This window comes from Polypterus senegalus, chromosome 18, assembly GCF_016835505.1.
Source record: "Polypterus senegalus isolate Bchr_013 chromosome 18, ASM1683550v1, whole genome shotgun sequence".
Lineage (NCBI taxonomy): Eukaryota > Metazoa > Chordata > Cladistia > Polypteriformes > Polypteridae > Polypterus > Polypterus senegalus.
The window spans coordinates 34709364-34731698 of NC_053171.1; the positions used below are offsets into that span (position 1 = coordinate 34709364).

The window sequence follows — 22335 nt, forward strand, 5'->3', positions numbered from 1 at the left end:
CTTACGACTGTTTTTTTTTACTTTTTTATATCATGTACATGTAACTTTTTTTGCATTAACTTATGTTATTTTGGACTATACTGTTTTTTGTTTTTATATTATTAATTTAGTAAAAACAAATTACACCTTTTCCCTAATTAAGGCACAAAGACCTGCGATTGGGCCAAAAATAATCTATAATATATACATCAGAGTTACCTAGGGTGAAGAAAGGGTTTCAGAAGTTTCATTTTTCGACATTAATATAACAGACAAGTCCTTTGCTGGGAGTGTGGAGGAACTTTATAAGATGGAAACTACTCTGGCAATAAGATGGAAAATATTCTGACAATACTGCCAGTTACCCCACCATTACTGGCTCTTCAAGCTCAAGTTCACTTTTATGGTTATGTGTGCATAATACAATGGAATTCTTCCTTGCAACCCTTAGCGAGAAGAAGGCCAACTGATGAACTTATTCCTGCAAACACTCACATATTTACTTACTCATAAGGGTTCAATTTAGAGTTGCCAAATGGCCCACCTGCATATTTTGGGGACATCAGAGAAAAACCGATGCAAACATGGGAAGAAAGTACAAGCTCCCCACAGATAATGGCCAAGTGCAGGGATGGAACCCAAAATACTTGATCCAATACGGTAACATTGTCAAACATACTTAAACCATTGCAGATCATGAAGGGCTGAAGCCTATACTTGCAGTCAGGCAGGTACCAACCATGGACAGTGAGCAGGTCCATTGTAGGTTTCTGTAAAAAAGACTAATTTCTCTATTAAATATTGACTATAAAAGGTGGATACTTACAGAATTCTTAACTTCATATAAATTCTTAATGTTGAAAGGTCTATTTAATTTTGCTGCAAAGTTGCCAAATTGGCCTCTACACATCATGACACTGAACTGGACTAAGCAGGTTTGATAACGAATGAATTTTTATCATTGATTATACCCTACGCTGTAAAAAACATTAAAGTGAATATAATTTGCAGCCAAAATATATAATGATATTTTTTAGTTACTGGGGTGTTAATTAGTAAGTCAGTAAAAACTGCAGAGAAGACTGCCCTCTGTCGACACAGGCTGCATCACGAAACAAACTTTCCACTTACTCTCTGCGTTTACATGAACACATTTAACTCTTTTAGGGTGTACAGTATGTCGACTTTTGTTGACAGCAGGGGTTGAGGGCGGATGTTGACATTAATCAACATCTAGGGGCAGAAGGCAATAATCAGCTGTAAATGTTGACAAAACCTGCCGTTATGTTATACGTAGGCCCTCTTTGCTAGGAGGATTTTTAGACTCGTTGAGTTGCCATCGAATCCCTGTATGTGCATTAGTAACGCAGAATAAACAAGGTCTACAATGGCATCAACATTGGGTGAGAGAGTGAAGTAAATGAGCAAGGCAAAATACTTTGTGCACATTATATATTTATTTTTTTGTTTTTTGCGTATTATTGCTGAATCTGACTTAGTGAAGTCGAAACACAAGTAGCTGTTTTTTTCCAGAAACTGCCTTTCAGTTGATGAGTGATGACACAAACAGGTATGTAATAAGTATGTGTTAAGTATGTGAATTTACAGCATAAAACAGAGTGACATTTGTTGTAAATAGTGTAAGATGAGCACTATATAGCACCCGACCTGACACAGATTCACACAGAAGCACTTGTAAAATAAAACAAATATTTATTTTTCTTCATTGTCCCACAGGCAATACACAGTCCCACAGCACAGCATGCAAGTAATGCAAAGCACTTTCTTCTTCTTCTTGGCACCACCACTCCTCCCAGACAACCTTGTCCACCTCCACCCGACTCTGGCCGCTGAGTGGTGGTCTCTGGCTCCTTTTATACTTCACCCAGAAGTGCTCCAGGTGCTTGATCACCAAGTTCTGGCTGCATTTCCGGGTGTGATGAATATGCTGCCCACACGGGCTCAAGAGTCCCAAACTCAGCACCCCCTGGCGGTGCCTGTGGGATTTAATAAGGCTGCACCCAACTCCAATTTCCATGGAGCCCTGTGGGAAACTGAGGCACTGCTCCAACCCAGGGGGGTGGCCATCTAGCATCCAGGGGGAGGTATTGCAGTGTCCAAGGCTGCTCCCCTGAATATAGTGTGCAGTGGTGTCCTGGCTGGGCATGGACCCCGGCCACCTGCCACAATAAATATTTTATGTTGACCATACCGGTACATGAGCATCTTGTGTTACACCCAATGCTGCTTGAATAATAATAATGTAGGAACTTTTACTGCAATAAAATAAGTATTGCCTTAGGTTACTTGTCACTTAATAAGTAATCGGACTATGTAACTTGTGTTACTTTATCGCGTTATCCTACTGTTCTCAAGATTGTGTTGTTGAGTTTAACACTGCGTTTTCAGCTCATCAGTACAAATTTAACGATTTCTGAAACATCGAGACAGATTATTTCAGCCAGGAGAAGGAATAATGCGATTGCCTGAGCATTAGCCTCTGGAAATTAATTTTGTGGATGTTTTTTACCCATGGGCTACTGAAAGTGTGTGTGAAGCAAATACATGCGCAGGCTGACAGAGTGCAATGGACATGCGCACACCACAAAATGCTTAACAGCAACTTAGTTATGGGTTTACATGACAACATAATCGGATTGTTCAATGAGAAATCTGTTAACCATTTTTCTCTGAAGTCAATAACCCAATTTTACTAACCGGAATAATTGGTTTACTGTATATGGCATTTTAGAAATCAGGTTTCTGTGAATAATCAGGTTATTGAAGTGCATGTAAACGTGCTAATTGTGATAAGTACATTATTGAGTTTTGAGCCATGGCCCTCAGCAGCTGCAGTATCAATTGATATTCATGTTTGTTTAAAGTCAGGTTAAACTTATTTTGTTCATTGCCAAATTTGTATCTAAGTAGTAGGCCCTAAAGATTCAAGTACCAGACAAGTGGTACTTCAGGCGGCCCTTCAAAAGCCACATTGATTGTTACTGTTATTCTCTTATTTGTTTTCTGAACGTTTTGCATCCTGTCCATGCCTACACTGTGCTGTTTCCCTAGCATTAACTAAAGACCTACCTATCAGATGGACTGACATCTTCTAACTGGACATGTGTGAGTGAGTGTGGACAAAAGAGTGAGTGTGCCAGGTCATGAATCTCCTCTTGCCTTGATTCCAGTCTTTTGCACACTTCATACACTATGCTTCTCCATGACTTTATTTTCATGTATCCATAACATAATGAAATTCTTACTTGCATTTCTCTTACAGACTAGTGACTATAATTCAATACCAACAACCGACAATGAAAACAAACCTTGACTGTGAATATCGCATCATTGATTTAAAGCAACATCAGCTGAGCTATAAAAAAATACTCACGTGGCTGCTGAGCCGCTTTAAGACCTGTGGATCAAACCAGTGGCGCACATGAGAAAAGCGATGGATGTAGGATGGTTGAGGTTTTTCATTATATTGTTTGCCTTTCTTAGGCAGTGAGTGTATAAATACTCTATATCCTGAAGAGAAAAGAGCCAAGTACCAAGAAAGTGAAATGATCCATGGATGTGAAAAAAGAAAAGATTCAACACTTTGAAAATATAAGGATGAATGGATGACACAGTACTTGCTTCCTTAGTAATAATTAAAATTATAACTAGATGCAGTAAAGTCTTCAGTATATTCAGACATCATTCATGTAATGATGCAATTAAAAGAAAATCATCATTATTCACAAAATTATTATTGAATGAGATGTGTGATTGTAGGCTGTTGAGTTTAATGTCAACATTAGTTAAAATTACTGTAATTATCCTTAATTATTAACAGCAACAATTCATTTAGTTTCAAACTGAATGTCTCATATTCTTAAAAGTTTTATTTTTAATGAGTTAATTTATAGTACCTCTACCCTGTTATTTAAAAAAAAACAGCACTTGGTTGTGAATTATTAGAATGGAGAAGCATTCTTAAATACATAACATAACATAATATAACATTCTCAAACTACCTGTGACATTTTGGGGTACCACAGAGCTAATCTCTGAACACAAACACAACCAGGTAAATGCCAATGGATAGTTAATTGAATATAAACAAAGATAAGACTAGAACTTCTTTGAGCCGACCTTATACAATACAGAATCCCTCTCTAGCCCTTGACGTGGCTTCTCCACTTTCCCAGCAATTACTACTCACTGACAAGCCTTTCAACGTCCCTCGTCACTTCCTTTTAGAACCTCTGGTCATCTGTCCTCCTTCCTGATAAGCCCATGCCAACTGCTTCTGTCCTGATTCCACAGTGATGACCACTGGCTTTTGTTTTGTCAAATCCTTATAGCACTTCAGGTCTCATTTTAAATAGACCCAGCCCTGTACAGCTATTGAGATGCTCTGTCCAGATGATACCCAGCTTCATCAAGTAACCCTGCCAACTTCTCGGCCAATTTCTTATAAAAAGCCTAGGTGACCCGTAGTGGTGGCTGTGAGGCTAAGGATCTATGCTGGTATCGGGAAGGCTGCTAGTTCAAATCCTGTTACTTTCAGAAGGGATCCAACTCTGTTGGGCCCTTGTGCAAGGTCCTTAGTCTTACAATTGTTCCAGGGGTGCTGTACAATGGCTGACCCTGTGCTCTGACCCCCAAAGGTCATGTGAAAAGAGATTAAAAAAAGTATAATAAATCAAAAACCTATCAGCGCCCATATTCTCTATTCCCCATAGTTCTTCCATTATTATTTCGTCCCCAGAATGGATATGGAATTTCTGAGTTCTTAGTCAGAATTGTCAACTAGAAGACCTTCCCCAAGACTGATTTCCTACTCAGAAACTTAAGGATGGTCTGTCAAGGCTGAGTTCAATCCAAAATGGTGACGTTTACCACAAACTTTAGTGAAAGGTGGACTGTTTATTAGCACTTCTGACTATTTGTGTCTCTTTAACCTCTATCAGTAGACATGTTGCTACAGTGTTTGGATTTTGTGGAAAATACTGTGTAATGCATTGTTCTGTAGTTGTCTGTATTCCCAAAGAGGTAGTACAACAAAGGTTTTCCTGAAGGCATCCATATTGTTTTCCCATTGTTTTATGAAATGTGGTCAATTCGGGTATGATGTCATTCCCAGCTCCGACATTTAAGGTAAATGGAACGCAGTACAAGTTTTCTCTCAAATATGACATTTTTTTTTTGTCGTTGGGGATGCAGATGACTTGTGCACAAATTCATGAATGTGTGCTTGTGTGCCATTTTGGAGGAAAGATGCGTTCACATTACATTATAGTTAGATGGATGTCATTCAGGCCATTCCGATCTGAGCAAAAAAATTGGAATTGAGCAATGACGTTTGTAATGAGAATGAAGCCTTACCAGAGAGTTGATCATAATTTTAACAATGCAGCATGGTATTTCCTACTCTCGCTTTCAGCACATTGAAACTCAATCATTTCCGCTAGTGTTTGGGGGGCAAGTGTTTGGGGTTTTGGTTTGGGATTGTTGTTTAGGGTAGGGGGATGGGGTAGGATGTGTTAATTGATGAAAAGGCCTTTGCTGTCATGGACTCCTGGATGTGCACCTAGAATGCCCCGATAGATCTGTCCCTGCTCTGCCATCTTTTGGCATCCCCACCAGGACAGCCTTGTTTCCGTGATTTACCCTTTCCAAATGCTAATTCAGGCCCTGGCCCCCTGTATCTTTACATCGCCTAACCCAATTCAGGATCACTGGTGCAAGGCATAAAGGACTCCATCATGGGGTGCACTTACCCACAAAAAGGGCCGATTTAGAATCACCAATGATCTCACGTGTGACTCTGGGATGAAGACCAGAGTACTCAGAGAAAAAGCCACAGAGATGCAGAGAGAACATGCAAATTCAACAAGAAAAGGCAGCCAGAGCATGGGATCAGCATCAGCATCAGCATTAATCTTTACACTACCATGCTGATCAGAAGTGTTCGAGTTTGTCTTGAAGTCTGACTTGAAAGTGAAGAACTTCTTAAAGAGGGTTAATAAAAGAGGCCAATAAACATGAAGTACAAATGCGACTTTGGCTTGATGTTGATAAGCCCAGAATGTCTTATCTGTGAGTTCACTCATCCCACAGTTAAGACTTTGCAAGACAGTGAGTACAACTAAATGGAGGAGTCCTATATAAGAGCCTCTCCATTAAACAGTAAATGAGTCTGATTGTGGTGAGTATTTCATCCATTCCAGTCATTTCTGGTTTGTATCCTTAGCAACCTTAGAAAAGCTACCAAAAGCAACGGGCAGAACACCACTACAAAACGATGTCCTGTCCTGTCACAAGGTGTACAGTCCTGCATGAAGATGCAACTTCTTAAGGTTAGAAATTAAAGTATGTGCTGTTTTTCCTTGCACACCCCTGTGACGTGTGGGCTCAATAAACTGGGGATCTGAAACATGCAGGTGATCTTCTCAGAGTCGATTCTTTCATTATGCATTAGTGCTGCCAGCAGATGTTCTGGTTGCTCCTGCACACTTCTCTGAATCAGGTAAGTACTGTAAGTGGGTTGGGAAAATGGGCAGCTGGTTGAAAAGATGAGCTTATAAAGCGGACTGATGATTTCATTGATCCCAGGTTTTTCTTTGACTTGCCTCTCCCTTCACCTTCCATGTCTTTGCTCTGCTTTAACACTCTAAAACAAATACATTTGAGGATTGTAGAATAATGACATAACATTTTCAAACCACTCTGTCTAAGTCAGGGATATGAGGAGTTTGAGCCTAGGAGTTTGGACTGATGAGATCTCTAGGATGTATGTTGAAAGAATTTGACCACATTCTCTACAGATGTTCCACAAACTTAAAAGTATTAAAAAAGGGACTAATAGGCATCTGCTGACCTTGTATGATCGGTGGTGAGTGGAGGTCATACTTTCCTAGCATACAGATACGCCCGACTCAATAGCAAAGTATTAAGATGAGGATCACCACTTTTAGTTCTACTCAGTTTAGTTTTATATCAAAAACATCATTTATATCAGAGACAAAGGTTTGATGGTGGCACAGGCATGCTGAGGTTTGGGGTTCATCAAAAGACTCAACCTAATCATTTGAAATTATAGAGCTATCATTTTTATTACAAACCTCCTGTTTGTTTCTATACCATACCATTTTCAAAGCTTGCTTAATCCCATGTAGAGCCTTGAGGGGCTGGAGCCTATCCTAGCATGTACAGGGTGTAAGGCAGGAACAATCCCTGGACAGGGACAGGGACACACTCACGCACGCAGACACACCAGAGCCAATTTGCTGCTGCTAATTCATTAAACCAATTAACATAACCAGTTTGTTTTACTTCAGTCTCCATGTTAATTCACAAGGCCAGCACGCCCTTTCCAAATCAGCAAGACTCTGGTGCAACTAATAAAATATATAAAAACAGAACAATACTTGGGCTGAGTCACAGTTATACAAAGACCAAAAGGCACAGAAAATGAAGCAACTCTCGACTGAGACTACAATAAATCAGAGTTAATTATAGACTGCACACTAGGGCAGCTTTACCATTTAAAGGAAATTAATTTTGTAGCTTTTGTACTTTTGCTCCCCTTCACTCCTCACACTAGAAGTCTTAATGGTTTCTTGCTACAAAATCCCTAAAGAAATCCAGCCCCCCTTGACAGAAGAACATCTACAGGACCAATCTAGTCTGAATGGAGAGTGGAACTTTAATAGAGTTAAGTGAAAATGGATATTGGTGGTTGTCTCCTAATAATTAAGACCATAAGTGGCCTTCACTCTTTCAAAAACTAAGTTGGGGCAGTGCCAGACAATTCTGTTTCCTGAATGAGGGGCTTAAATGCTCTTAACTTTCTCTTTAGTTGTTTTTATAATCAGTCTAACTGAGAAAAGGAGAAGAGAAACCCACCAGGTACATAGGACCCCAAACTGCAAAAAAAAAAAAAAACTTGCTACAAGTAAAAAAAGAATATAATAGACAAGATTAAAAGACAGGCTGGGTGGCAGAGTGGCACATTAGTCAGTACTGCTGTCACGGTGAGCCTCCATTTCAGATTTGAATCCTGTGCAGTTCTTTACTGTGTGGAGTTTGCATGACCTCCAATTGTCTGCATCGGTTTTGTTTCCGTATTGCACAGATGTGCCTGCTAAGATAATTGAAGAGTCCAAACGAGAATTCAAACATACAGAATATATGATTTAAGTATCTAAAAATAACACCTTCAATATTGCTTAATCCAAATCGGGCTTAAATGCCAGAATTTATCTTAACATTACTACTCCTGGTTATGTGTTGGTCTAACACAGAGCCCACTCATGTGCCCATAATTATAAAGAAATAGGAAAAATATATACTGTACATTCTGGAGCTTTCAATTATGGGCCAAAATAATATAATTACACAAATGTAGTAAACACTGTTGTTTCATAGAAAACAAGAACTGTCAAAATTCAGAAATGGAGGGCCAGCAACTACCTGAAAGCAGAGGTGGGTCTTCAGTTCAGATTTGAATGTCAAGACAGATGAAGCCTTACTTATTGTGATAGAGAGTTCTAGAAAGCAGACACAAATGAGCTGTTGCCTAGAGCTGGAACAGCAGGAAGATCAGAGTTAGATGACCTCTGCTGGTTTCTTAGATACAAGTAGTCAAGAAAAGCATTCTGGAGGCTTTCAGTGAACAGCTTTCCAAGTCAGTAATGTACTATTGAAGACGTTCCATATTTGAGGGGAAGCCAGTTGCCCTTCCTGCACTACAGCTAATGTCACATTACATGACTTCTAGTTAGGGGGATGTCAAATATGACGATTGCAGTTTGAACGGTATGTCAAATTATGTGACTCTGTGATGACTTTCCAGAACACTTCCAAAGTATTCCAAGTCAGACACTGAAGAAGCAATCCTGGGTGCTAAATTGGATAAAACACATTTAAGCAAAGGGTTATAGTGTGAAGAATGGTATCAGAATTAGATGTTGTAAAAAGCGGCATTCCTCAGGGGAGAGTATTTGGGTCACTGTTATTTTTAATATATATATTAAAAAATATATATCTGGATGGGAATAAAAATAACAAGCTGGTTAAATTTGCAAACAATATTAAACTAGGTTGAACAGCAGATAATCTGGAATCGACCAAATCATTACACAGGGACTTGGAGAGCATACAAGCCTGAGTAGATATGTGGCAAATGAAATTTAATGCATGTAAATGTAATTTGAAGGTGCCCCTTAGGAGAAGGACCTTAGAATCACAGGGGACTCATCCCTATCAATATGCCGACAGTGTACAGAAGCCATTAAACAGATAACAGAATCTTAGATTATATAGCACAATGTGTAGAGTACAAGTCACTGGTAAGGTCTCATCTGGAGTACTGTGTGCAGTTTTGGCCTCTTGGATACAAAAAAAAGCATAGCTGTGCTAGGAAAAAGTCCAGAGAAGAGCAACTAGGCTGATTCTGGAACTAAGAGGTATGAGCTATGAGGAGGGACTGAAGGACTTTTAGTGTAAAAGATTAAGAAGTGACATATGGAGGAATATTTCGGACAAAATTAAATAAATAAATAAATGCGTAAATAAATAAAAGTACTGTGAAATGAGAGCCTAAATAAATAAATATGTCATGAAATGAGAGCATAAATAAATAAATGTGTCACGAAATATGTTTTTTGTTGCTTATTTATTTAATTTTGTCCGTAACATTCCTGCAAACCGTCATGAAATACGACTTGAAATAAAACTGTCACTTTCACTCGTCAAAGTTGAGAGGGTGGGCTCTAACACGCCTTCTAGTTACTGATTGGTGAATCGAAGCACAAGAATTAATTAGAAAAATGCTTACTACTGCCGATGAAATGGATTCTGCCGAATATATGACCTATTTCGGAGACAGAATTGAAGATTTATTACAATGTTGGCGGCTCTTTTAGACTCCGATATAGATGAAACTATTTTTGAAATTATCGAAGAACAGGTGGAACGGACTCGATTACACTCCAGTTCAGGTGACACAGTTCCCTGCAATGGACGTCCATCCTTTGACATTCCAGCAGAGTCAATAGAATACTCTACAGTTCTGATCAGTGGCAAAGTTGTTTGAAAAAGTAGCTGCGAATATGCACCTGACTTTATACTCGTAAAACAAGGATCAAGTACTCAGTTCAAAATATTAGTTGGAATTGCTTTGGGCATTCTATTTCAAAGTACCTAAACTAATACAGCCGTTGCAGCTTACCGTATATCAAACTGGCTCATTCGCCTTGTGATCGTCTTCTCCGATACAACCATATAGATCTACAATCTGTCATACTTTTAAACCGCATAACAGAAGGTGTTCTGTTGACTCAGCTGGAATGTCAAAGAATGGACGTCCAGAGCAGGGAACTGCGTTACCAGAACTGGAGTGTAGTAGAGTCCGTTCCACCTGTTCTTCGATAATTTCAAAAATAGTTTCATCTACATCGTAGTCTAAAAGTGCCGCCAACATTGTAATTTCTTCCGATAAATCTTCAATTCTCTCTCTGAAATACGTAATATCTTCGGCAGAATCCATTTCATCGGCAGTAGTAAGCATTTTTCCTAATTAATTCCTGTGCTTCGATTCACCAATCAGTTACTAGAGGGCGTGTTAGAGCCCACCCTCTCAACTTTGACGAGTGAAAGTGACAGTTTTATTTCAAGTCGTATTTCATGACGGTTTGCAGGAATGTTACGGACAAAATGAAATAAATAAATAAGCAACAAAAAACATATTTCGTGACATTTATTTATTTATGCTGTCATTTCATGACACATTTATTTATTTATGCTCACATTTCACAGTACTTTTATTTATTTACGCATTTATTTATTTATTTTATTTTGTCCGAAATATTCCTCCATAGTGACATGACTGAAGTGTTTCAAATAATTAAAGTATTAATTCAGTGAATTGAGGCTGCTACTTTAAAATGAGTTCTGCAAGAATACAGGGACAAGGCTGGAAACTTAAGGGCAGATTTTGCACAAATGTCAAAATGTTTTTCTTCACACAAAGAACCACAGACGCATGGAATTACTTACAAGGTAGTGTGGAAGAGAGTATGCCATTACCAACCTTGAAAACTTGACTTGATGTGATTTTTGACAATCTAGATCAGGGGTGTAGAACTCCAGTCCTGGAGGGCCACAGTGGCTGCAGGTTTTCATTCTAACCATCTTCTTAATTATTGACCAGTTTTTGATGCTAATTAACTTCTTTAGTCTTAGCTTTAATTAGCTTGACTCAGGCCCCTTAGTTGTTTTTTCCTTAATTAGCAGCCGGATAGTAATGAGACATAAAACAAGCAGGACATGACCAGTTCACTGGTAACTATCAAACAAAATCTGAAAATAAAGCTGATGGTCTCAGTAAGGTTGATCCCTCAGGTTACCAAAACATTTTAGGAGTTCTTAGAAAAAAACAATATCATCAGTTTTGGAAATGTCTGCTGTGGCAAAAAGAGAGCAGCAACAAGCCATGGAATTAAATAGCTTTTTGAGCTGAATGGCCTGTACCCATCACAACTGTTCTAATGTTCTTCCTCCCCTGCATTACACAAATAAAATGATATGCTCTCGTCTCCAGTTTGTTCCGTTTTTAAGTACATTCTCTTTATCATTACAATGGTTGAGTTTTATTGTTCTTACCTTCCGCATTACACTTCTAACCACAACTCTTATCAGTTTAATATTTTAGCAAACTCTACTTTCTGTGTTGCTGAAGTTGTTTTGCACCGTTCCAAGTCAGCTGTCTAGTTCCTCCATAAATGCTGAAGAGACTATTGGTGGTTCAGCAACAGTTGTCTTTAATGACATATTTGTCTACAGTTCAAAACATAGCCCTCAGGACATTAATTCCTAGCTCAGTGATCATCTGTGTGAAATGTTCATGCTCTTCATTTTTCTACCACCTCCCAAAAATGTATGTTTGAGGTTAACTAGTGATTCAAAATTGTCTTGCAATAGCTGATCCTGTCATGACATGGCATTTCATTCAGTGTTAGGTCATCCCATGCAGTCTGATGAAGACAGAACAGATTCTGGAAAGGCAGAGCCTAATCCATCTAAGGCAGGGGTCCTCAATCACGGTCCTGGAGGGCCGCAGTGGCTGCAGGTTTTTGCTCCAACCCAATTGCTTAATAAGAAGCACTTATTGCTCAAGTAACACTTCTGCTTCACTTTAGTTGTCTCGCTCGTTAAGATTTTGAACCCTTATTGCTTATTTTAGTCTTAAGCAGCTGTATTCTTAGTTGTAATTGCGCCTAATTAGCAATAACAAGCAAATGACAAAAGAGACCAGCATTTCTCCATTTAGCTTGTTACCATTTACACCTGTGTGTATTTATCATTTACTATTGGGTTTAATTAAATACTTGGAAGGAAAGTGAAGAGAAAAAAGTGAAGGACTGAGAATTACTCATCCATTTCAGCCATCAAATCATTTGGATGATATAATTAGGAAGGGGAAAAAAAACCTAGGATATGAGAATTACCTGACTTTACAGAGTTAAAGCACTAACAAGCCATGCAATTAAATTATTGGCAAGGATTGCTTTCTAATTAAGCAACCAGGCTAGAACAGGGGTCCTCAATCCCAGTCCTGGAGAGCCGCAGTGGCTGCAGGTTTTTGTTCTGACCTGGTTGCTTAATTAGAAAGCAATTCTTGCCAATAAAGCACTAACAAGCTATGAAATTAAATTAACTCTGCTATGTCAGGTCATTCTCATATCCTAGATTTTCTTTCCCTTTCTATCATGCAAATGATTTGAAGGCTAAAATGGACGAGTAATTCTCAGTCCTTCACTTTTATCTCTTCATTTTTCTTCCAAGTATTTAATTAAACCCAATAGTGCAGATAAATACACAGAGGTGTAAATGTAAATAAGCTAAATGGAGAAATGCTGCTCTCTCTTGTCATTTGCATGTTATTGATAAGAAGGAGCAATTAAAATAGCTGTTTAAGACAAAATTAAGCAATAAGGGCTCAAAATCACTAAAGTGAAGCAGAAGTGTTACTTTAGCAATAAGTGCTTTTTATTAAGCAACTGGGTTGGAGCAAAAACCTGCAGCCACTACGGCTCTCCAGGACCGTGATTGAGGACCCCTGGCTAGAACAAAAACCTGCAGCCACTGCGGCCCTCCAGGACTGTGATTGAAGACCCCTGATCTAAGGAAAAGATCAGTTTGTACATTCCAGTGACACATATGTTTCTCAAGCCTTCCCCCTATTCATGTGGCATTGCAATTATTGGAAATATGAACTTTCAGCTGTTTAGTATAATATAATGACCATATCAAGACTATAAAACACGACCTAATACATTTTAAGACTGACAGCTCACCAAACTTCTGTCATGTAACAAGACTGCCCTTAAGGTGCAGACCATTTATACACGGTTATTTATCACCATGCATATTTCATCAAGGTGTAGATTACCTTTTTTAAAATAAGTTTAAAAATTCGGTTTATAAATATTTCAAATATCCTTTTAATTAACACATTAATGATATAAACATTATTCTAGTCTCCATTTTAGCCATTTACAATAAATGGATGAAACAATAACAAAAGAAATCACAAAAAAAAGTAAAAATTAAATGAGAACAACTAGAAGACAATAGATCCTGAATTGAAACAACTGTTACATTTCTTGGAAATGAGCAACTTAAACTACACAAGGTCTTGCTCAGTAATTTGCTAGAATAAAGACCAGTAGCCACTAGATGGTGCTAAAAAGAGAATTTGGGAATCACTGATGTAGCGCAGCTCCCCGTTATTCAGCTTAACTCAACAATTACATTTTATCTTTCTGATAAATTATCTCCAAACGCAAATTTGAAAAGTTATACATTATAACTTAATTTTTGCAAATGTGTTTTACCCACATTATAAATAATGCTGAAGAATCAATGTGAAACAAAACCTCTACAGATAAGACCTATTTGTTTCCCAATCATTTTATTTTATAAATTAATTCAGCTACAAAATAACCTACTTGTTGTAATGAAATCAATTCTTCTCCATCTTTGTGCATCTTATAAAGATCCATTCTGTAAGAAATATATTTCATACACAAAATCAAGTATCACATTAATGCACAACAGCTCTGGACCAGGAAGGTGTTCTCTTCTGTGTCTGACATTGTACAATAAAGAGGGAAAAGGTGCGTTGAGCCAGGGCCTCTCTGTCTCTGGAAAAATTAAGAGGCTTATTTCTCAGCCATCTGGCTCTCTTCTTTATCTGCTTCCTCTCCTTCCTCCTTTTGCTCATTCTGCTCCAGGTGTTCAACACATAATTGAGGTGGCTCTGGTTGAAGGAGAGCCTGCAACTCTTCTGCACTGATGGCCACCTTCTCAGGCTGTAGCCATCTTCTCAGTTGTTCCAGAGCACTGTAGAAAAATGTAAAGAAACTGAGCCTTGAATACTGTTGGGTCACACTTGTCTGTGCCTTACCAGAACAGACAGACAGATTCAAATAGCTTAAGTCAGTTACACATTCCCTTTGTACTAGAATGGGGCCCGCAGGGGTTTGTCTCATCCTGAAGCTGTTACTTTTTTTCTTCTCTTTTGCTATGAAGAAGACCATACTGTGGTGCATTAATGCAAACTACTGCAACACAGCTCTAAAGAATTTAGTCCAAATTCTGGACTCAGCACTGCCAGTGTGGAGTCTGCACATTGTCCCTTTGTCTGGGTACCTCTGTTTTCACTCACATATAAAATGTAACATTCAAGTTGTTTGTATGCGTGTGAGTGAGTCTTCGTGTGATAGTCAGGCATTCTGTCCTTTGCCAACTCCACAACGTGTGCCTTACCAAGATAGAATGTACAGTTAGGTCCATAAATATTTGGACAGAGACAACTTTTTTTCTAATTTTGGTTCTGTACATTACCACAATGAATTTGAAATGAAACAACTCAGATGCAGTTGAAGTGCAGACTTTCAGCTTTAATTCAGTGGGTTGAACAAAAAGATTGCATAAAAATGTGAGGCAACTAAAGCATTTTTTTAACACAATCCCTTCATTTCAGGGGCTCAAAAGTAATTGGACAATTGACTCAAAGGCTATTTCATGGGCAGGTGTGGTCAAGTCCGTCGTTATGTCATTATCAATTAAGCAGATAAAAGGCCTGGAGTTGATTTGAGGTGTGGTGCTGCATGTGGAAGATTTTGCTGTGAACAGACAACATGCGGTCAAAGGAGCTCTCCATGCAGGTGAAAGAAGCCGTCCTTAAGCTGCAAAAACAGAAAAAACCCATCCGAGAAATTGCTACAATATTACGAGTGGCAAAATCTACAGTTTGGTACATCCTGAGAAAGAAAGCAAACACTGGTGAACTCAGCAACGCAAAAAGACCTGGACGTCCACGGAAGACAACAGCGGTGGATGATCGCAGAATCATTTCCATGGTGAAGAGAAACCCCTTCACAACAGCCAACCAAGTGAACAACACTTTCCAGGGGGTCGGCGTATCGATATCCAAGTCTACCATAAAGAGAAGACTGCATGAAAGTAAATACAGAGGGTGCACTGCAAGGTGCAAGCCACTCATAAGCCTCAAGAATAGAAAGGCTAGATTGGACTTTGCTAAAGAACATCTAAAAAGCCAGCACAGTTCTGGAAAATCATTTTTTGGACAGATGAAACCAAGATCAACCTCTACCAGAAAGATGGCAAGAAACAAGTATGGAGAAGGTGTGGAACAGCTCATTATCCAAAGCATACCACTTCATCTGTAAAACACGGTGGAGGCAGTGTGATACCTTGGGCATGCATGGCTGCCAGTGGCACTGGGACACTAGTGTTTATTGATGATGTGACACAGGACAGAAGCAGCTGAATGAATTCTGAGGTGTTCAGAGACATACTGTCTACTCAAATCCAGCTAAATGCAGTCAAATTGATTGGGAGGCGTTTCATGATACAGATGGACAATGACCCAAAACATACAGCCAAAGCAACCCAGGAGTTTATTAAAGCAAAGAAGTGGAAAATTCTTGAATGGCCAAGTCAGTCACCTGATCTTAACCCAATTGAGCATGCATCTCACTTGAAGACTAAACTTCGGACAGAAAGGCCCACAAACAAACGGCAACTGAAAGCCACTGCAGTAAAGGCCTGGCAGAGCATTAAAAAGGAGGAAACCCAGCATCTGGTGATGTCCAGGAGTTCAAGACTTCAGGCTGTCATTGCCAGCAAAGGGTTTTCAACCAAGTATTAGAAATGAACATTTTATTTCCAGTTATTTAATTTGTCCTATTACTTTTGAGACCCTGAAATGAAGGGATTGTGTTAAAAAATGCTTTAGTTGCCTCACATTTTTATGCAATTGTTTTGTTCAACCCACTGAATTAAAGCTGAAAGTCTGCACTTCAACTGCATCTGAGTTGTTTCATTTCAAATTCATTGTGGTAATGTACAGGACCAAAATTAGAAAAAAGTTGTCTCTGTCCAAATATTTATGGACCTAACTGTAGCTTCCCACGAAAGTAAACCAGAATGTTCAGAAAATTGATAAATGCTCCTAGAAAATGTTTACTAAGTACTCTATTTTAGTAATTTTTAGCATATATGACACAGGTTTTGGTAATGATTTACATATAATTTACTTGATTTAGAGTATTAACCTTCTCTAACAAGCACAATACAATTCAGGGTACCATGTAGCCACAGCCCAACCTGGCGCATCAGGTGTCAGACAGGAACTGGCACCAACCTATGCTCACTCTCACAGGACAAATTTGGAACCTTCCAGTCACAGACTTTTTTAAACATTAAATTTCAATTCATATAATCAAAAGATGAGGACTCATTTTGCAAATTTTAGATTAACACCACTTTAAATTATTACATGAGGCCCACACAAACGAGGAAAAATAACACATCAAGATAATATTCACATTAACAGGCAAGAACTTGGCAGGTACAAACAGAAAAAAAAACACTTTGAAAGAACAGTCAATGAGCTGGATGAAAGAAAAAGAGCAAGGGGGAAAAATAACAGCAGTGTAGATGAATACACTTGGTTTTCAGTATCTGATTTCTGTAATAAGCTGGCAGGTCAGTTGTATTTTATTGTGAATGTCTTACCTTTGGTCCAAATCATTTCCTTCCTGGTAGAGATGTGACTCCTCCGCTTCATGGAGGAACCTGTCCCAGCATTCTTTTTTGGCCTGGGACAATGTTCTGAGCATACCTTGTGAGGTCACTTCTTGTGTCTGACCTTTAATCCTTCTGAGACGATTTTCTTAAAGATAGAAAAAGAAGTGTAAAACAAACAAACAAACAAACAAAAAAAAGCTACAGGCAAATTTCACAGGTTAAATAGCATTCTAAAGGAAATGAAAAGGATCTTGAGTTATGCTTTTTACAATGGATTTACAGTCAGTTTGAGAAATTAAAACAGTTTAAACTCACCTAAGCTCGCAATGTACACCTCTGAATCAGGCATGGGGGCCCAAGGATTCTGAAACATATTAAACGAAGCCATACTTGTACTGGTTTCTGGGTGCCCATTTTCCACTTGGCCTTCGCACACTGAAAGGATAGGCTCAGGTTGAAAAGAGTCTGTAAACACCTCCTCCGTAGAGCCTGCATCGTTATTTGTGTTAGGTAAGGTGGAGCAGATTTGGGCCCACAGGTCACCGCTGGACTGCACACCACAAGATTCAAAGCTGTCAATCATTATTTTTTTCGGGTTGACAACAGAACAAATGAATCTGCAAAACAGAATGCGAAAAGAAAGATTACTAAATGTCAAGCATACCACCAATACGTTTAAGGTAACCCCAAACACACAAGCAAAAAGTTTATAATAATAACATCCATCCATCCATCCATCATCTAACCCGCTCTATCCTAACACAGGGTTACGGGGGTCTGCTGGAGCCAATCCCAGCCAACACAGGGCACAAGGCAGGAACAAACCCCGGGCAGGGTGCCAGCCCACAGCACATAATAATAGCAACAAATTTTCAAAATGCAAAATGGGGACTAAGCTGCTGACTCCAAAGTGGTTAAAGAATGAGTGATGTGAAGACTTTTTTATTAGCAGCCTACTAAAACTTTCAGTTTTGCTTTATTTTCATATTTCCATCGCAGGGCCTATGTTACTACAAAAACCATGCCATAACAAAACACAAAATTAAAAATCTTGGTCAGAGGTTTGAGTGAAAATGGAGATTGGTGTCTCTATTTATAATATAGTTTTCCCCATCACTGACACTAGGGACACGCAGTTGCTTCATCCTGGGTAAAGCAGCTTACTTAAGTGAGTTATACAAAACAATCAAGAAGTCTTATCAACAAATATTTGGCCACCAAAACAGCATTCAATGTTCAGCCAAATAAGCAAAAATGACAGTTTTTTTGGGTGAATGTGTGACGCTGTTTCAATTGCTCTCCTGTGCTGGTTATAGAGGACACCTTCAAACGCCCTCCTGCTCCTCTAATAATGAGTTATATGTCATACTGCACCACAGTAATGGGGCATGGACAGCAGTTTTGGGGGACCATATTGGTTATTTACAATGAGGAATAAGTAGTCGAGACTTACTCAACAAACCACAGCCCTTATCTGAAAGCAGAAGAAAAACAGACAAAGGAAGGGAGAAGGAGAAGGAGAAGGGATCATACTGAGTAAAACAGCATTAGAAAGCAAGGCAATGCTATTTTAACAAGCTGAGCTTAATAAACAATTATCATTTACCAGCCAAGGCACAGGCAAAGCACCCCAACAAGCTGACTCTTCATACTTTGTTAATTTTCTATTCATTTGTTTATATGATTGCAGTTTAGATTTTTAAAATATGTCTCCTTAGAAAAGACAATATCAGTTTTATAATTGAATTTCATTGGAAAGTCTAAATCAAAAGTGAAATGAATATAAATTTGGGGAAAAAATAAAATGAAAAAAATGCACTTTGCTCAGTGCTTTCAGAAACTTGACTTTGACGCAACATGTTTTAACACTGCTGCCCCTATCCTTCAAGAACCTGAACAGGCCATACTTGGCCTCTTTTCCTGGAGTAAGGCCCATGCTTATGGCTTCTCTTTTAATCATGGCCTTGATGCCCCCTAGTTTGTCTCATCTTGACACATGAAGCACATCTCCACCATCTATCTCCATTTGATTTTCCGTCTGGTTCCAGAACAACCATCTGTTTTCTGCTTCTTCTATCCACTAAATCTCAAATCTTTCTGCAATGAGGGTAACATTTTAAAAAAATCTTCTACCCTCTCAGTGATTAATGCAGTAAAATGTATTTCATATTTAGTTTTTTTTTTTTTTTCCTTTACACAATCAGGAAATGTTGATTGTGTCAGAAAGCATGCTATAGTGTGAGTATGTTCCATGGTTCATTAAATCAAACAAAATCTGTGAATAAGTGGTCTATATTAATTTTATTATGGTGAAAAAAAGAAATATAAAATGTGTTTTGTAATGCAACAGTTGACAGAATGTGTTTGACCTTCCTCAACAAGCTCTTAGGGCCCCCCATAAAAAATAACTGCTCACCCCTGGTCTAAAAGCACACCAGAATGACTAAAGAGCAATTAAGATAAAAAGAAAGAAAACATCTGACATATTAAGGCATTATGCAGACGTATTGCTCTTGGTATAAAGGAGCCCCAGTAGTGTTTCTCGACTCACTTCTGCTGAATAATTAGTTGGCTGAAAGTCCTCAGTGTTAGTGTGTCAGAGAGAGGATGTGCAACATTGTTCAAAATGACACTCAGTTTTGTTTTAATTCTCTCCTTCGCTATTGGGGATCTAGAGTGTGTCCGTAACTGAACTTGGCCTTTAATTAGCATGTTGATTCAGTGGGCCTCTCTTGAAGTGATGTTACCAGCATAGAAAATTGCACTGACCATTACAGAGTTGCAAGCCGTATGCTTCAATGTTCTACCTGAAGTCCACAGAGTATGCATACTACATCCCTTGCACTCCATATCAACCTGGCACATCTGAATAATAAAAAACTGTTATGCTAGAGTCCTGTTTAAAGACTACAACTCAGCATTTAACACTATAGTGCAGAATCCTCAATTTAGGACTTAGCAACACTCTCTGTACATGGATTCTGGACATCCTAACCAACAGACCTCAGCACGTGGAGACTGGCAGCATCACATCCTCTACACTGACCATTAACACATGCACTCCACAAGGTAATGTGCTGAGCCCCTGCTGTACTCCTCATTTGCCTCTGACTGTGTGTGTGCAGACACAGCTTCATCTCCATCATTTAATTTACTGATCACCAACAACGATGAGAGGGATTATAGAAAAGAGAACTATCGCTTGACTCAGACGCACTAAGACAACAATCTTACTCTTATTGTTAGCAAAACCAAGGAACTGGTAAAATACTTCATGAAGCACAAGGCAGACCACATTTCCATCTGTATCAGAGGGCATACTGCTGAAAGAGTAAGCAACTTTAAATTTCTTGGGAGTGACACACATTTTAGCTTGCCAGTGCCTCTACTTCCGTAAATGTCTTAGGACAGTTTGGATTTCTCCCATCTATTCACACAAACTTCTACAGGTGCACAGTGGAATCCATCATAAATGTGCAGAACATGGTGAAAGTGGCACAAAACATTACCGGCATCCAGATGCCTTCTGTTCATATTAGAACATTAGAACACTCTAGACGAGAACAGACCATTCAGCCCAACAAAGCTCGCCAGTCCTATGCACTTATTTCCTCCAAGAAAACATCAAGTCGAGTTTTGAAAGTCCCTAACATCTTACTGTCTACCACACTACTTGGCAGCTTATTCCAAGTGTCTATCGTTCTTTGTGTAAAGAAAAACTTCCTAATGTTTGTGCGAAATTTACCCTTAACAAGTTTCCAACCGTGTCCTTGATGAACTCATTTTAAAATACAAGTCTCGATGCACTGTACTAATTCCCTTCATAATTTTAAACACTTCAATCATGTCACATCTTAATCTTATTTTGCTTAAACTGTAAAGGCTCAGCTCTTTTAATCTTTCCTCATAATTCAACCCCTGTAGCCCTGGAATCAGCCTAGTCGCTCTTCTCTGGACCTTTTCTAGCGCTGCTATGTCCTTTTTGTAGCCTGGAGACCAAAACTGCACACTGTACTCAAGACAAGGCCTCACCAGTGCATTATAAAGGTTGAGCATAACCTCCTTGGACTTGTACTCCACAGATCGTGCTATATAACCTAACATTCTGTTAGCCTTCTTAATGGCTTCTGAACACTGTTGGGAAGTTGATAGCTTAGAGTCCACTATGACTCCTAAATCCTTCTCATAAGGTGTACTCTCGATTTTCCGACCGCCCATTGTGTATTCATATATATAATATTATATATATAACTTATATTATAACATTTTATATATAACATTATAAATTAAATTATAACATTATATATAACATAATCTACCATAGAAAGACTAACAGTTTCATTGAAGCCTTCAGCAATCCTGCTCTTCTCACGCCTTCCTTATGGCAAACAGCGCTGGGCCAATGGTATTCACACCTCTAAATTCAGGTACATTTTCTATTCACAAGTCGTAAGGTTGCCGAATAATCAGTCAGAAGAATTTAATCAATCAAAAGAACTCAAACATAGTAACAAAAACCGGAGTATAAATATAAAGTATATTACTTAAAAAACATACTTACTAAAATAGTTGTGCTATTATGTCGCATGCTATTCATACTTTTTATTTATGCATTGTATTTTTGACATTTATTCTAAAACAGACATATAAGTAAGAATTTCATTGGCGCACAACACAATAAACTTGACCGAACCGTACCGAACCTAACGGTTTTTACAGATAGCTTATTCCATTTTATACCACGGGTGTCGGAGCCAAACCATCTTCTCAGAAAACTGCACTTAATTTAGCCACGAACATGCATATAAACAAATCAAATATACATACATTATAGGGTCCTCATTGGTGTTAAGGGGATCTTGTTCTTATTCTATTTATTTCTTCTTAAAGGCAGATAGGGGGGATTCATAGACAGTTCTGAAGCATCTGTGCTGTATAGGCCGTATCCGATCGGTCATTTAAATCGGGTTAAAGTGATGAAAACATACACAAAAATGGAATCGTGCTGTTTTCAGTAACACCGCGGCAACTTATTTTTCACTTTACCCCTCACAATAATTTTGTATTCTGCCTTTTATCAATTAAAATATAAAAAAATTGTTGTTTTAAATTATTTGAATCGTGAGAGCGGATCAGCTTCCTGTCATGTTGTACTAAGGGTTACGTCATTGAACCAATTGTCTTCAAGCGTTGTTTTCATTTGAAATGCGATTGGTCACTGGCTTAGTCAATCTCGAGCAC

General features: G+C 38.6%; 1 protein-coding gene across 1 annotated transcript; it reads right to left on the bottom strand.

The window, feature by feature from the left end:
• Positions 1-13188: 13188 nt before the first annotated feature.
• On the bottom strand, positions 13189-22262 carry ccdc32 (coiled-coil domain containing 32). The gene is made up of 4 exons (XM_039741831.1): positions 21922-22262; positions 17410-17711; positions 17083-17239; positions 13189-14379 (listed from the first exon to the last, which is right to left on the bottom strand). The coding sequence occupies exons 2-4, from the start codon at positions 17675-17677 to the stop codon at positions 14199-14201; spliced, it is 606 nt and encodes a 201-aa protein (XP_039597765.1). The 5' UTR covers positions 17678-17711; positions 21922-22262; the 3' UTR covers positions 13189-14198.
• Between the last annotated feature and the right edge of the window lie 73 nt (positions 22263-22335).

What these genes read in the sequence shown, in the direction of transcription:
- ccdc32 (XM_039741831.1), bottom strand. Translation starts at nt 17,677, where the DNA reads ATGATTGACAGCTTTGAATCTTGTGGTGTGCAGTCCAGCGGTGACCTG. An exon ending in GGTGTACATTGCGAGCTTAG is followed by an intron (nt 17,240 to 17,409) that starts GTGAGTTTAAAC and finishes TCTATCTTTAAG; the next exon opens with AAAATCGTCTCAGAAGGATT. An exon ending in GGAAATGATTTGGACCAAAG is followed by an intron (nt 14,380 to 17,082) that starts GTAAGACATTCA and finishes ATTTTTCTACAG; the next exon opens with TGCTCTGGAACAACTGAGAA.